This window comes from Acanthochromis polyacanthus, chromosome 6 (genome assembly GCF_021347895.1).
Source record: "Acanthochromis polyacanthus isolate Apoly-LR-REF ecotype Palm Island chromosome 6, KAUST_Apoly_ChrSc, whole genome shotgun sequence".
Lineage (NCBI taxonomy): Eukaryota > Metazoa > Chordata > Actinopteri > Pomacentridae > Acanthochromis > Acanthochromis polyacanthus.
In genome coordinates this window covers 25,240,081-25,255,969 of record NC_067118.1, presented here as the reverse complement: position 1 = coordinate 25,255,969, position 15,889 = coordinate 25,240,081, and the positions used below count along the sequence as shown (strand labels likewise).

The window sequence follows — 15,889 nt, the reverse complement described above, 5'->3', positions numbered from 1 at the left end:
GAAATTCTGATTTCAACCTTTATTTTGTGTAAAAGCCATTTTGAATAATGAAGCACAGAGCCATATTTACAGCTATATTTACATGAGGTGTGTGTTGACAGCCCTCTCAGTTCACTGTAATGATATAGACCCCTCTGTTCCTGGTCACCCGTCCCCACAGCCATGTCATCTTTAATCGCTTCCATTTGAAGTGGCTGGTGGTGATGTAGTACAGCACCGGGTCCAGACAGGTGTTGAGGACAACGAGTGCCATGGTGGCCCGCCGGGCGTCGTAGATGGCGTTGGCAGTGGAGCAGCTCTGTATAACCCCTATCCGTCGAAGGAGGTGCAGCAGGTAGACGACGTGGTTGGGCAGAAAGCAGAGCAATGTGATGGCCAGGATGGTGTAAATGACCCTCACTGCTTTTTGAGCTGTTTTAGTCCCGATCGTGGCGATGCGCCTCGCGGCCAGCGGGTAGCACACCAGGATTATCAAAGAGGGCACCAGGGACCCGAAGATCAGCACCAACACGCTGTATGGCTTCAGACGTGTGTCCCACTCTTTTCTGGCGAAGTTCTCGAAGCATCTGTGGCCCGCAGAGTCCTCCGCGTTGCTTTCCAGAGGTCCCATGACGATAAAGACCAGAATGGCCACTCCGGCGACGAGCCAGAGCACCACACTCACAACCAGGGAGCACCGGGCGCTCCGCAGCCTCAGGTAAGTGTGTGGATACACTGTGGCCATGTAGCGATCCACACAGATACAGGTCATGAAGCAGATGCTCATGTAGATGTTGGCAAAAAAGAGAATCCCAGTGACCCGGCAAGCAACGTCCCCGAACACCCAGTTGTTGCCGTTGAGGTGGTAGTGGATCCGAAACGGTAGAGTGCAGAGGATGGCCACATCTGCCAGGGCCAGGTTGCTGATGTAGACGCTGAATGCCGTGCGAGGAGTGACCCTGAAGGTGAAGACGAAGAGGGCAGCCAGATTTCCCGGAAGACCGATGATTAAAGCGGGGATGTAGACCGCTGGGAAAAAATAATACTGGTACTCTGCTGGTGGGACGGTGCAGTTGCCGTCTGTTGTCATGGCAGATTGAATGTTTCTTGTCAAATCAAAGAAAGCGTAGGCAGGTTATGGAAAATGCTGCAGCATTGCAGGCCGTCCTCTGCAACTGTAGTGAGACAAACATGTTTCCATTCAGAGTTCTTCCACTTTTACTTTACACAGCATGTTACTTGACTACTTAAAAACAAATCCAGTAAGTCATTCTGTTATTCTGCTTCTAGCCCTACAGAAAACTCATTAGATTATTCCATACTCAAATTTGTTAACAATGAAGGTAATTTAATAAATTTTTGCTGTGCTTGTTTCAGGAATCGCCTAAAAAAGCATGAAGCAACACAAGGTGGAGAAATGAATAAATCAGCAAGGTACCACCTCAGTAAAAACAGTGTTCTCCAGTTGCTGAATATTTAATCTTCCTGATTGATTTTTACACAAATTCAAATCTTGAATTTCACAACATTGGTGTGTTTTCATCTCATTCTCATGAGTTAAACATTTTCTTGACTAACTTATTTGTTTTCCCATATAAAGTGATGAAATGCGAGGAATTTTGGGGGTAAAAAGTCACTTACCAAGTTGCGTATGGACCACTTCACTCCGCAGCACGCTGGAAACATGCGATGAAAGCTGGGTTTTGTTTGTGCTGCGCTTCTCAGAATGCACTGACTTTAAACCATGCGGCTCTTTGCTAAGACGTCTTCATTTCCTGTTCCAGTGTGAAGGTGTAGGTTAAGAAACAGACAGGAAACCATAACATGACTGTATATTAGCAGTTTACTTGTATCATCCACCCACAGCAGCACGCTAAGAGATGAGTGTGTGTGTGTGTTTTAAGCAACTTGTGGGTTTTATTTTAAAGTATAACGTCAGTACTATAAATTGAACTTCTCATTTTCACTGAACTCAAACACAAAAACAAGTGCAGAGAGCAAAAAAAATACAATTATGAGTCCAAGTACAAAAACATAACAAGCCATAACCCACATGGAAATTGATGCGCTTTGTCTTTTTGTAATTTAAAGATGCCCTACTGTACTCGAGGGAACATTTTCCTGAATATCTGTTTTGTTTCAGATGTAGCAGCTTCTCCTGAACTGTGTCCAGTCCTTTAATGATTCAATAGAGAAAAACCGAAAACCTTAGTCTCCTTAAATACAAATTAATTAATAATAATAACACATTCTATTTGTATAGCGCTTTTCAAAACACTCAAAGATGCTTAAAGATGGGTCATAAGTTTCCATACATAGGCGAATGTATAATGTATATTTTTTATGTTTCAGATACCCCAGAACAGTGGTTCTCAACCCTGTTCCTCAGGACCCACTGTCCTGCATGTTTTAGATGCTTCCCTGCTCCAACACACCTGACTCAAATGATCAGCTCGTTATCAGGCTTCTGCAGAGGCTTGATGACGAGCTGATCATTTGAATCAGGTGTGTTGGAGCAGGAAGCATCTAAAACATGCAGGACATGGGGTCCTGAGGAACAGGGTTGAGAACCACTGCCCTAGAAGATGCGTTTGACGCTATCTTTGGGGGCACTTGAAGGCCATGGTGTATCAGGTGGAGATACGAGACATAAATCATCTCAAGGAACACATCACCAATGCCATCATAAGCATAACTTCAACAGTGCTAATGGAAAACATGTATTAATATGTGTTTTTGAAACAATGGTAATCATATAGAGCACATTATATAAATAAAAAAGATTGTCCAACATAAAATGTTTATTTTTCCTATGTATGGAAACTTATGGCCCACCCTATATAATTGTAATGAACATAAACAACATAGACGCCCACATGAGCACCTTGTGAGACGAGTGTCTTTTTTAATCCTCATGTGGTTTGAGGGCTGGCCTGGTGTTGTAGTTGCTTTATGTGAGTACACCAAAGGTACATACAGTTCAAACATGCTTCACTTTTTCTTTTAGGTTTGTTCCTCTGTATGAACTGTTACCTGGTTGCGAAGTCAAGGAAAATGAAAAGTGGCATCTGAAACTAGGTTCTTGTAAATGAAGTGACTCAGATGAAGGCATCTGTGCAAATGTCAATATATATGGAGTTACCTTGTCCTCCCCTTCAGTCTACATTCAGTAATTCAAAATCATAAAGACACAGTTGTCACATTTTTTTAATTTAACGGATCAAAAAATCTGAAAACTCCCATCTAAATAAGTTTTCAGACCCTTATTTCAGTGAACAGTAGAAAGCCCTTCTACAGTTTTGCATGACTTTATTTGAGCAGTTTATCATACTTTCCCCTGCAAATCCTTGCAAAGTTTGTCAGACTGGATGGAAAGTTGCTGAAATCATATTTACAAAATAAAAGTGCAAATAAAGTGAAGGGGTCTGAATACTTTCTGAAGCCAGTGCATGTCACAGCTGTTACTATGGCAAAATGAACTCTCTGTGACTGATTTTACATTGCCAGATTAAGAAACACATGGGACAATTTAAAACTCTACGCTCTTATGACTCTGTAGATTGTGTTCAGTTTACTAATGCTACAATTTTACATGGCACCAGGTTCACTGTGCGTGAGTAATTAATTATAATGATAATAATAAACGCTTTAAAGAAGAAAATATTGTTCAAGGTATAGCTGTTCTGCACATTCTCTCTCTCACACAAGTACAGAGGAAGTCCGCGTTAGCCGCTTTTATTCTGAAGGAACAAGACCGGATGTTTTTTATGTGTCGCGCGGAATATGAAGTAGCTTCAAAATAGCACCTTGAGATTTTATTTTTCAGCTAATATGCGAACAGTAATTTTGTGTGGTAACACATGCGGTGTCTGAGTAAAAAACAAAAAAGCTGGTCGTGGTTTGTTTTAATTAAACGCTCTACTCAGAAACGACTTCGCGAAAGTCTAAGCTACCGGCTAATGCTAGCTAGCTAACCACCAAGCTAGTTGTCAACATCAAAATGTAATTGATGCATCTCCGCCGCACCCGACCGAAGAACTTCAGAGTGAAGCTGTATACGTTGTACAGCTCAGATGGAGATAAACAGACTCGACATTCCTCCTGCTTTAGCCGTGTCCTAAAAACGGCGTCACAAAAGTCCTTAAATAAAATCTAAACAGATGCAGTGTTGTCCTGTTACATTTACGACATGGATCAGTCAAATGCAGCTGTTGGTAAAAGTGGGCTTTTGATGTCAGATTTAGATAAATGCTACATCTGCCTGAGTCCCTTTGAACAGCAGACGGTGGGCTCTCTGGACAACTGCCAGCATGTCTTTTGTCTTGAATGTATCCAGCAGTGGTCTCAGGTAAACAAACATCACCTGACACGGACACATATGTTCTTATTCTTAATCTGCGTCCAGCCTTATCCTAATTTATGTGATTTATTGCCAGTTTCAGGAAGAAAAACTGCAAACCTGTACGTTTGAGAACCTGGAAGATGTTAGCATGTTGTTTTAAAGTATGACTAAACCTTTTATATCTCTAAATCTTCGTTCAAAACAATCTTCCTTTATAGTGTATAGTGTGTCAAAAGTTTTGTTTTTAACTTAATGTGGTGTAACCCACTTTGGCAATGTTTGCAAAATCAATGTCAAGTTAACGTATGTTTAAAATGTATTAGAAAAAATAGTTATCCCGTCTTAATGGCAAAGTAAAAAGTTTTAAAGACAATCTCAGATGCAGTGACACGTGAACACTGTTTAATGTCTTTTAAAATGTAAATGGGATTCACACTGGTGTTTAATTAATCTACTTAAGTTATCAATCAAGAATGACAAACCTTTCTTTTCCCAGCCCCTTTATTGTGAGGATCTCTCTGTTTTATGGCATTGTAAAGTCGAGCTGCAGCCAAGGATTATTGGTTTATTATTGACTTATTTATCTTCTCATCCAGTCAACTGGTTTATCAGTAAAATGACGGTAAATAGTATCTTCCTTGTTCGATGAAAGTCCATAATCCAAATATATTTAGTTTACTATCACTTATGATAAAGAACATCAAATTGTCGCATTTGAGGAGCTTGAAATAGCATATCTTGGGGATTTCTGATTGAAATCACTTAAGCTTTAGGTAAAGTAGATGCAGACTGACTTGTCCATAGATTTATTTGCAAATAACTGAACGAGATATATTTGATTTTGGAAATTAGTTGCAGGTGCATGTTGTAAATTGCATTCCACTTTTATCTATGTGCAGAACGTGCATCACATTGTAAAACACTTCTAAGTGTAAACATTCGTTGAGACCTGCAAATTTAGTTGTTTTGTCCTGAATCACAGACAGCCAACACTTGCCCAGTGGATCGGATCAGTTTTGCTTTCATCTACCAGAGACAGTGCCCTGGAGGGGACGTACAAAAGGAGGTTTGCTGAAAGAAGCTTTCTGTCATGTACTTGCAAATATACAGTATGTATAAACACTGCTTATGGTTGAAATGTTTGTGTACTGCAGATCAAAGTTATTCCGCGGAAGCAGGAGGAGGATGATGAGGAGGAGGAGGAGGAGGAGGAAGAGAGCAATGCTGTTGTCTGTGAGGAATGTGGACTTAGCGATCAGGGTCACCAGATGCTGGTGTGCAGCCGCTGTGATTCAGGGTATGACTTTACAGTGCTGACATTTTTTTTAATGTAGTGTTTGTTGTCTGATCAGATTTTTCTCTTTGTCATGATTTCACCCTTTAAAGCTCTGTCATTGTCAGCACATACCAGGGTCTGTTTTAGGTGTAGCAGTAGGATGATGTTCAATACGTTCTGTAGCTGCTGGTCATGTGCACCAGTTGAAGGCGTTTCATCCCACAACTATGGTTGAATTTTTCAGGTATCACGTGGACTGTTTGACGCCACCATTTAACAGAAGCCCTGAAGGTTTCTGGATTTGTCCTGAGTGTGTGCTCATACCTTATTATACAGGTAATGCTGTGTATAATAGCTTTATTTAGTGCCTTCTTTTAGAATGGAGTGTCAAGAAGTAGACATTAAAATACAGGGAAATAAACCAAGAAAAAAAAATAAGATCTGTCCGGGGTGTCCCCTGTCTTTGCCCTTAGTCAGCTGGGATTGGCTCCATCCCCTCCACGGCAATAATGAGGATTATGCGGTGTACAGATGATGGATGGACCAAATAAGATAGTCGCAATGCAACGGATAAAAACCAATGGGGAAATATATTCAGTCTCACATCTACACTTTATTTTCGTGTTCTCGGTGGGGAAAAGTGCTCTGACATAGTGGCTGCTTATCAATAGACAAAGAACATCTAAACTGCAGATACATTTTAGAAATGTTTTTGAATTGTTCTCTATCTGGAACCTACAAAAGCACAAATGCCTCTTCCAGCCACGGTAAAATGGACTAAATGCAGGTGTTCTAGTGTGGTACTTTATCAGCAGAATAATGTGGGAAAGATTCACACAAAAGTAGTTTGACGAGATAGGACAAGTGGAAAATAAATGAGAGAGCTTTTAAAAAGAACAAAATGTTGATAGAACATTACAAGAAACGTTCTCCGTGCAGGCAGCACCATTGAGGAGGAGATCAGTGATGGAGAACTAGCAGACCTCCTTGCTGATGTGGATGAAGCTTCATTGAGCAGCAGCCGCCTTCGGCCCGTGATTGGTCCCAGCAGCTCCGCTGAAAGACGACGCAGCGCCAGAATCCAGAGCAGAGCCAGCAGGAATCCAAGTGGTCGCTCCCAATCCTGAGTGCCAAGAGATTATTTAATGAGCTGCTAATGTGAGGATTTCGCATTATCAACTTTTTTTTTGAAAAATAAAGTGTACTTGTGAAGAATTCTGAATAGATTTATGTGTGCATGAAAGTACAAAGTGTCTCTTTAATAAAATGTCATGTAGAACCCAGTACTATGACTTAAACACCAGAATATTTGTCTATCAGTGATATTAGTCATAAATAAATCAGTATTTTTTACGAAATCAACACCAATATTGTGTCCCTTAGAGCCCAACTTTTTTATTGTTACTTTCAAAAAACCTGTTACCCGGGGAGCAATTTTTAAGGGTTTAGTATTTCCAAAAGTAGAATTCCCACAGCTGTGCCATTTGAAAAGGAGACGCACAATGTTGTTTCCGGAAGACACAAGTGTTGCTGCAGGAGAGGTCAAATTTGTTATTATAGGCCCTTGAAAATCAAAAGAGCATACAATAAAAAAAAAACAATTCTTGTGTATATTTAGATCTAGATATTTAAGTATATCTATATTTCCTACAAGAAATAGTCTTCAGTCCGCATTTCATAAACTTTTGTGGCCTCTATCATTATTTAGAACAAAGTGTGACATAACGTGGGGGCGGGTGGGGGGGGGGGGCGGGGGGTGGTACGCGTGCAGTGCCTCGTTACGTCTGGTCTGCCCATCACTGATTGACAGGTATAGGTACCTGAGGGTGACAGTAAAGATCACATTTGTGCAAAAAAAATGTCATAGTTACATCGGAGCAAAAAATTAAACATGATCATGATATAAAGGATCTCTCATCAGAACAGATCTTTACTGTCACCCTCAGGTACCTGTACCGGTCAATCAGTGACGGGCAGATGAGACGTCACGAGGCAATTCCTGCAGCCACACCTAAACCGGTAGACCTGTCCTGCGTTCCCCCCGAGTAACATGACTTTGCGGAGGTTTTCGACAAGGCACTTTTGGTTTTCCATACACAGCCGGACAAGGTGTGGATTGCAGTGATACTAATAATGCTTCAGTCAATAAGTAATCAGTTGTTTATCAGTGTTGAGACCTTCACATGTAAATGTAATGTGTATGTGTGTGTTTCACAGATTTAAAGACAAGAAAAAGAATGAAGTGTGCACTTTAAGGCAACAATCTGAGCAGCTACATTTGATCTTGTTAGACCACAGGGGATCACAAGGTGGCAGCATTGTGTCAGCAGAGTTCAGGTTTAGCAGGCGCTTCTTGCTTTGCCTTCACTTAACTCACCTAAACCAGCTCTATTTAGATCTGTCACCTACTTACCTGTATGTTTCTTTAGTAGTAACAGTAACAGTAATGTTTATTTTATTTAGTGGTAACAGTTAGGCTTTGGGCTGAAAATTGCAGACATGGAAGAGAGGGTAAGATGTACTAATTAACAGGCTAATTGTTGCATTGTTGGTTTGGACTTTTCATGAGATGAACTCAGAGATGAAAAATATAGAATAACAGCAATCCAAGGTTCCTTCAGGATCATTTGCAGCAGATTTATGAATAGGATGTGGCTGCTGTCATGTGGGATATCATTTTTTAGGAACACCCTGTACTGATAAACAGACTCTCAGTGGAGCGCAGAATCAGTCGAAGTCTTGACCTTTGTTAATCGCGTTAGGGTAAGGAGTCACGGGCTTTCTAGCTCCAAGTGCTGCAGCTTCCTCATCCACTGCAGTGTGTCGCTCCTGTCAGTGATCAGTGACAGTCCCATAAAGAGAGCCGAGGGTGAATACTGGGTCAGGGATGGAGGAGCTGGAACAGAAAACACAGGAAAGCACTTTTTCAGGAAGTGTGTTTCACAGAGTCAGCTAAAGTGGTATTAAATGTTCAGAGAAATCCGCATCATCACCAGAAGGATGACAGGGAGCCATCCGGGGTTGGAGGGGTCAACGAAAGAACAACAGCAGAGTGTGGAAACTTTAATTTCATATTTTTGTAAGGTGCCAAAGTTGATTCGGGGATCATCCTGAGTTTTGGTAAATGAGCAGCTTGTTTATGTGTTAACAGATTGTTGATGCTGCCGTCCACACAAAGTTAAAGATTTCTGAATCAAATGATATTTATTACATTATATTTAAACTGTAGATAGTTGATTATTTGGTTCAGTAATTTAAAGCCTCTAAAATGCACTCTGAAAATAATAATAAAACTATTTACACAACAGTTTGCATCAATCTTGTTGAGTTATAACAACTTCCAGTTAAACAAACTACATTAAGTTAAAGGTATTGGCTTTCCTTCATCAATCAATAATACCTTTAATTTCCACTTTATTAATGATTTGTCGCATAAACATAAGTTTTAACTTGATCAGCCATAAAATTAGGTTGTTCCAACTAGTATTTCAATGTTATTTAAATGGATTTTTTTAAGTATTATGTACTTAATTACAATTATTATAAACACGTTTTTATTTGGCAAATACTAATTAAACTGCTCCAGCGGTAAGCAGGTATAGATGAGGGGACTTAAAATCCTGTTCGCATGGTTTAAAAAATTACTACTTAAGCCAATTTCATTACGTTAATTCAACTTCAATTTAGTTTTTAACCAACTAATGCAAAAATTTAATTACTCACTAAATTAAGGTTACATGAGTAACAGCATTATTTGTTAGCAATTAACAAAACATACTTTTATTTAAGTTTATTCGTGGTATTTTCCTTGAATTAATACTTAGAGTGTGGAAAGCTGCTAGTAAAGAGGGGGAAAATGAATGAATGGATTATAAACTTTATGGCAGCTGCTCTCCAACGATCTTGTCTTCCTAAAGCTAAATCCACAAACTACCAGTGTTTTCTCTGTACACTTCGTCTAATTCACTTTGCAGCGTCTCAGCCTCAACATTTTGTTCGTTCTCTTCAGTTCTGCTCAGCAAACACGCCCAGCCAACAAAGGTGAATTTGTTTTCCTGTGCACGTTGTTTGGGGGGAAAGTAGGGCAAGAAGAGCTGCAGGCTTGTTAAGTCCCCGCCCAGTGAATCACAACACACACACCGATAAGCACACACACACACAACTGAGCGGGGATACACGACTTTACTATAATATCATCACACTGCTGCAGAAGGAGGTGTCTGATTGCTTGACGTCACAACAGTCTTGTCTCACGAACCAGTTGATTTTAAGGCGACTGTTGATTCTTAAAGGGCATGTAAGGACTGATTTAATATCAGATGACCAGATGTGAGTGGATGGACGAGATTCTGAGAATAATGTGGATGCTGGTGTTGCTAGGCGATGGCTCAGTGCTGCTGAGGGAGGCGGGATGAGGGCGATCAGAGAAGCTGCTCGCTATTGAAGTCTGAGTCTTTTGAGACTCTCCAACACTGCAGTTGTGCCACATATTTCTGTTGTTTGAGGTCGGCCTACCTGCTGTGGCTGCCTGCTAACGCTAGCTGACACTTCACATGAAAACAAAGACACCTAATCACTCCCTGGTGTCAGTATGAGCCACGCTGGCCTGCCGGTGGGTTGTCTCCTTTGAAATTTCACTGCTACAGTTGAATGAATTACTATGGTATATTGCACAAACATTCATGCTGCCCAGAGGATGAATCCCATCGATTTCACTTTAATATAGTGCCACCATAGGGTTGACTTACTGGAGACGTTGTCATGATATTTGACACACACATGTTCCCCTCACAATTAGCCATAGTAATTCTGCTGATTGCATATCTTTATAACCACATGGAGGTTGGAGGTTCAAGCTGGAGGTATTCCAGCTTGAATACACATGCTGAGCTAACATTAGCATACTAAATTGCTTAAAATATCAATACCAGCATGCTTCGCTGGTATAATCTTCATCATTTTAGTGGTTTAGAATGCTAACAGTTGCTAATTAGCATAAACTACTGGTCCAACTAGTGTTTACATTTTCATCATCTGTACACTTTGCACTGGAGTTAACTTCTCATTTTACTAGTCGGCCTAAAATAACGTCATATGAACATGCTAAGAAGATTTTTTTTAAATATATTGTTGAGGTGCTTTAAAAAATATTGGGGTGAGTCTTGTTAGTGTTGATGTTACAGTTTCAAAATAAAGTTCCATATTTTCAGTCACTTTTTTAGTAATTCTAGTCTTAGTAATTCTAAAATCTTTAAATGTTTTTTTTTTCATTATTTATACAACAGTATATGCAGAGATAATTTTGAACAAGTTACATTTTAGTATCTGCTAACAATGCATGATTTAGTGTGTTTGAGTTATTACCAAACTCATATACAGTACAATATTCAAGAAATGTTGTATTTCATTTAACATTTACACATATTTCAGCAGAATACTCATGAGACTTTGTGGAAAGACTTTTCATCTTAGTACTTTTAATTACATGGTGAATAAAATATGCCAAAGCACAAAAAAGTCAAATGAATATTTGAACATTTACATTTTTTATGAACTAAAATTTAAATGCAGACTATATTTTAGATGATGGTTGAATTAATTTTGTTTTATTTTTATGGTTTTAACAGTTGATCATCTAAAATGCAGCTTAGGCTAACTCTTTAGATGACTATTGAATTAATATGGTTGAAATTCAATGTTTTTTCAGCTTTGATTTCAATGTCAGACACCAAGGTAGATTCAATGCTTCACCCTGATTTCAGTGTTGATTCGGTCTGATTTTGCTGTCAGGATTGTCTAACAACATTTGGCTACTAGTGCTACTAAATGTCACACGATGTCCTGTATTTTTTTTTTTGTTTGTTTGTTTGTTTAATCTGTATTGATGAGTAAAAATGACAATTTCATTAGCAGTTGGGCGTAGGATGTTTTTTTTTTTTTTGTGGCTAGGTCCATTTTTTTTTTTGAAAAGCTACGTTTCCATCTGTTTCCACTCTTTATGATGAACCAGCTGCTAACGTTTGCTTCATATTTACCTCACAGACATCAATCATCTCATCCAATTCTCAGCAAGAAAGCTAATAAATGTATTTCCCCAAACTGTCAAACTATAAGATTTTATTTGAATCTTTCTCATCACTCTGAACAGACAAATCTGTCAAAAGCATCCACAGTATCACACAAATACTACACTGTGATCATACCAGTATCTCTCTAAGTACACTTGGCACATGCACATTGCTGCTAGTGTGATCACAGCAGTTCTAGTGCAAGATTAAAATAATTTAAGATACACTTTTGGAGTAACACTCTGCTGAGAAGACATATGCATGCATAATACAGAACATCCATGCGGCATCTGCACACGCCTCATTGGTGGTGGCTTGTAGCGCCTTGCACCTGCAGTCAGAAGGAATAACATTACAAGTTGTATGCTCAGCAGTGCAGCTCTCTCCAGCAGACCAAGGAGGGGAGCAAAAGTAGGTCATCATCCCAGAGACCCACACATCTCTCCCAGTGAATCCATGCTGCAGTGGCGCTTGTGTCTGCTACAAGACAGCCTCTGATGGAAGCCAAGATGGGAGTCGACAGCTCCCTTCCTCTCTGCACAAAGGCAGGATGGAGTCGTTGCTGCTCGTGGTACATGCCACACCGTGTTAGCAACAAAGACGGCAGGAGATGACTGTGAACACGAGCAGTCCATTACTGATACGATAGCTCATAATCTGCTACCAAAATCCCACCAGCTAATTCTTAAATGAATAGTTTGACATTTTGAGAAGTGTATTTTGGGAAAAAGGTAATAGTACTCTCATATCTTGTCTTATTTATTTATTTAGCATTTATTTAACCAGGTTTGTCCCATTGAGATCAAAGATCTCCTTTACACAGGAGATCTGACAAAGAGGGCTGCAGCATTGTCACATTACAAAAAGTAAACAACAGATAAAGTTAACAACATTAAAACTTACTCACAGATAACTCTTGCACACAGACCAGGCACACTGTAAGAATTTCGCCTGAACTCATTCAGTGTAACAAGGGCTTAAAGTTGAAGTTCAGATTGTAATTTATTCCAAGCATCAGGTGCAGAAAGTCTAAATGCTTTCTTGCCCTGTTCAGATCATACTTTGAAGACAACAAACTGCAGAGTATCCATAGATGGGAGATTGTGACTTCCACATTTCCTTGTTAAAAGACAAATTGGAAGGAATAGTACCTAGAATGGTTCTGTAAATAAACAGATACCAATGACTGAAACGTTGGGCATTTAAAGATGTCGAGTTAACTTTAGAATAGAGCACACAATGGTGAGTAAGGGGACCACATCTGATAATGAATCTCAGTGCCCTATGGTGCACACTATCCAGCATGCTAAGACAACTAGCAGAAGCTGTCATATACAACACATCTCCAAAAAGGCAAAAATGTTGTTTCTACCAATTGCTGTTTCACACAAAAAGAAAAGCAAGACTTGGTTCTGTAATAAATTCCTAATCCTTCTTTAAACAAAGATCTACCACCAGCAGCCTCTTAGCATAAATACTGCACAAACGGGGAACAGCTAGCTAGCAAAAGCAAATATAGTCCTAACAAAAAGTATTGATATTTTAATGCGAGTCTGTTTTGTGGTACACACATAGCTAACATCAGCACACTACCTTCATGCTCCCCATGTTGACCCCAGCGCTATTAGCACTGGTTATGGAATTAGAATAAAGTAACAACAAAATTTAAACCTTTATCCTCTTAAAAGTGCTCGATAATGAGTTAAGTTAGATTCACGCTGAAGGACAACATGAGTTCCTCCATATTTTAGATAGTTTACACAACAATAAAAAAATCACTGTTTAACATTCCCAATTTATCTGTTTAGTTCAATCTTAGGGAAATTTGTCAGTTCTTGCATAATGCTAAGCTACATTGTTGCTACTATAGGTATAAATTTAGACAAATTTTAGACTTCTCATTTGACTTCTAGGCATATTTTCCTAAATGCTGACTTATTCCTAGACTGTTCAGAAGATAAAAAAAAATTTGGTCAAGATGTTGAGCTCAAGCATGAAGCCAGCTTAATACACAATCAAACAGTTACCAAGTTACCACAGTCCTCCTACGCATCACACACAAAGATCAAGTGCTGCATTAATATAATCCAGAGCAGTGTAGTTTATATGCTGCTACCAAGTTTGCTCTTAAGTTTCTCCAGCAGTGTGCACTTTGAGATCAGCCGGCTGCTGACTCAGCAGCCTCGGTAGCAGCTTTGATCTCAGATTAGTAAAAGGAGCTGGGGCTGAGGCAAAGAGGGAGAGGAGAGGTAGAGAAAGTCAAAAGATGGAGAAATTCCTGCTTTAGTCCACAAAGAGGAGCAGGACATTTATGTAACAAGACTCACCTTCTTCTATCTGACTTCCAGCAAAACTGAAAGACAAGAATTTTTAGAAACAGTGGCTGAGGAAGTATTCAAACCCTTTCTCAAGTAATAGTAGAAATAGCATATTTTAAAAAATGTGTTGTTGCAAGTACAGTTGCAAGTAGAAGTTCACGTTTTAACATTTAAAGGAAAAGAATGTAATTATACTCAGGAAAATGTATTAAAAATAACCACAATAATTAGAAAAAGCACTCCTCCTGTGATGGAGTTACTAATATCTGTTACAGCATCAGATTGATAGGCTTAGTATTTTCTCGATGTCTTGTTGAAATGGATTGTTCATCTAATCAGGTGTTGCTTGTGTCAATTTTGATCTTCCCTGAAAATTTCATCCAAATCCGTTATTCTGTTTTTGAATAATCTTGCACACAGACAGACGGACAGATGAAAGGACAAGCGTATGCCGATCGTCACATAACTCTGCTGCGTTCCTTGGCGGAGTAAAAATAAAAATAAACCAGAAATATAAGTAAATACACTGTGTGATAACTAAATATATAACAATAGTGTAAGTGAAATACAGTTTGTGGTGGCAATTCATACATCAGCAGATGATGGTGCTGAAGTCTGTAGGTTCATCCTCTGGAGGTCATGGATGTCTGCAGAATAATTTCACTGCCATACATACAATTGTTCCAGAGATATTTCAAGCTGAACTAAAGTGTTGGTCCAGTACTGTTTCTGAAAAATCTAAATATTTAACACCAAATATTTTACAAACAGCTGATAGTGTCTCCATTGTTCCTCTGAGACTTTTTTATATCACAGAAAGATGGTGGAGTCCAGACTCCCGTGCCGAGAGTCGATGAGATCATCTCCATTCATGGCCTGAGCTTCAGCCTTTTTAAAGCCGGGATATGAGGGAACAATGGCGCTCAGTGAAAACCTGTAGTGAAATCCTAAGCAGGCGGTCTTTCTCCAAGCATTCCCATTTCCTGTGAATTAATAATAGCTCTGCTGGGGAAATGGATGGACTTATTTAACAGCTATGGGAAAGTAGGAAGATATAGCAACTCCAGGATGAATTGAAGGTACATTTATAATTTTTAAAAAAGTCAGATTTTTACCTGAAGTAGATGTGACAGCTTGCACAAAAGTAAATAGAGATGATCTGAAGTGGTAAACTTACCATACTGTAGAAAAGTGTGGAACGTTCGATGAATAAGTGAAGCCACTGTGGGCGTTTGCTTCTACACTGGCTGATGTCAGAGAATATAAAAATACTTTCAACCCACTTCTCTGATGAATAAATACTGCAGCACTGGGAAGAATTATTATTCGATTGATTATCGTGAAAAATCCAGAGTATAGCTCATAGTTGGGCCTATTGTTTATATTTCGATGTTTAGATGTTTACCTTTTTGCTGTTTTAGTAGAAAGCAGTGAAAAAATTCCCGTAACTTTGATCATGGCAGGAGCATTTTTACTGTTTTCATTCAAATGAGTTTGAACGTGACATCAGCTTTTTATGGTGCTGCGTTCAAGTGCTATTAGAAGTGCCAATACTGCTGTAAATTTTGTGCAAAAACCAGATTGTACAGCTGTTATAACTGAAGTTACTGTGATCGATGGTGCAGAGTAACAAAATACAATTACATTCAGTAAGAAACCTGAATGCATATTTTACAACACTTTCTAAAGGAAAATGTTGTACTTTTTGGTCAACTACATGTATATGTATGTAGGTCAAGATTTAGTTTGTTTTTTTAAAAAAAAAAAGATTCATTTATGTAATACAATGCTGTTTTTTCGACTAATCTGTCCAACAGTGCATAAAGTAATCAAATGGGCTCAACCAGATAAGGAGATTTTCTGTTTTCTTCAATTTGCTGTTAATACTACCTTTTATCTATTAAAT

At 39.1% G+C, this 15,889-nt stretch overlaps 2 protein-coding genes across 2 annotated transcripts; one reads left to right on the top strand and one right to left on the bottom strand.

Moving 5' to 3' along the window:
* Positions 1 to 40: 40 nt before the first annotated feature.
* On the bottom strand, positions 41 to 1,691 carry LOC110951917 (lysophosphatidic acid receptor 6). Its single transcript, XM_051949032.1, has 2 exons — positions 1,621 to 1,691; positions 41 to 1,154 (listed from the first exon to the last, which is right to left on the bottom strand). The coding sequence occupies exon 2, from the start codon at positions 1,067 to 1,069 to the stop codon at positions 107 to 109; it is 963 nt and encodes a 320-aa protein (XP_051804992.1). The 5' UTR covers positions 1,070 to 1,154; positions 1,621 to 1,691; the 3' UTR covers positions 41 to 106.
* An 801-nt stretch (positions 1,692 to 2,492) lies between these two features.
* LOC110951915 (PHD and RING finger domain-containing protein 1-like) lies at positions 2,493 to 6,883 on the top strand. Its single transcript, XM_022195180.2, has 5 exons — positions 2,493 to 4,327; positions 5,304 to 5,387; positions 5,476 to 5,618; positions 5,842 to 5,933; positions 6,537 to 6,883. Exons 1-5 carry the CDS (start codon positions 4,169 to 4,171, stop codon positions 6,722 to 6,724), a joined length of 666 nt encoding a protein of 221 aa, XP_022050872.2. The 5' UTR covers positions 2,493 to 4,168; the 3' UTR covers positions 6,725 to 6,883.
* The last annotated feature ends 9,006 nt before the right edge of the window (positions 6,884 to 15,889 follow it).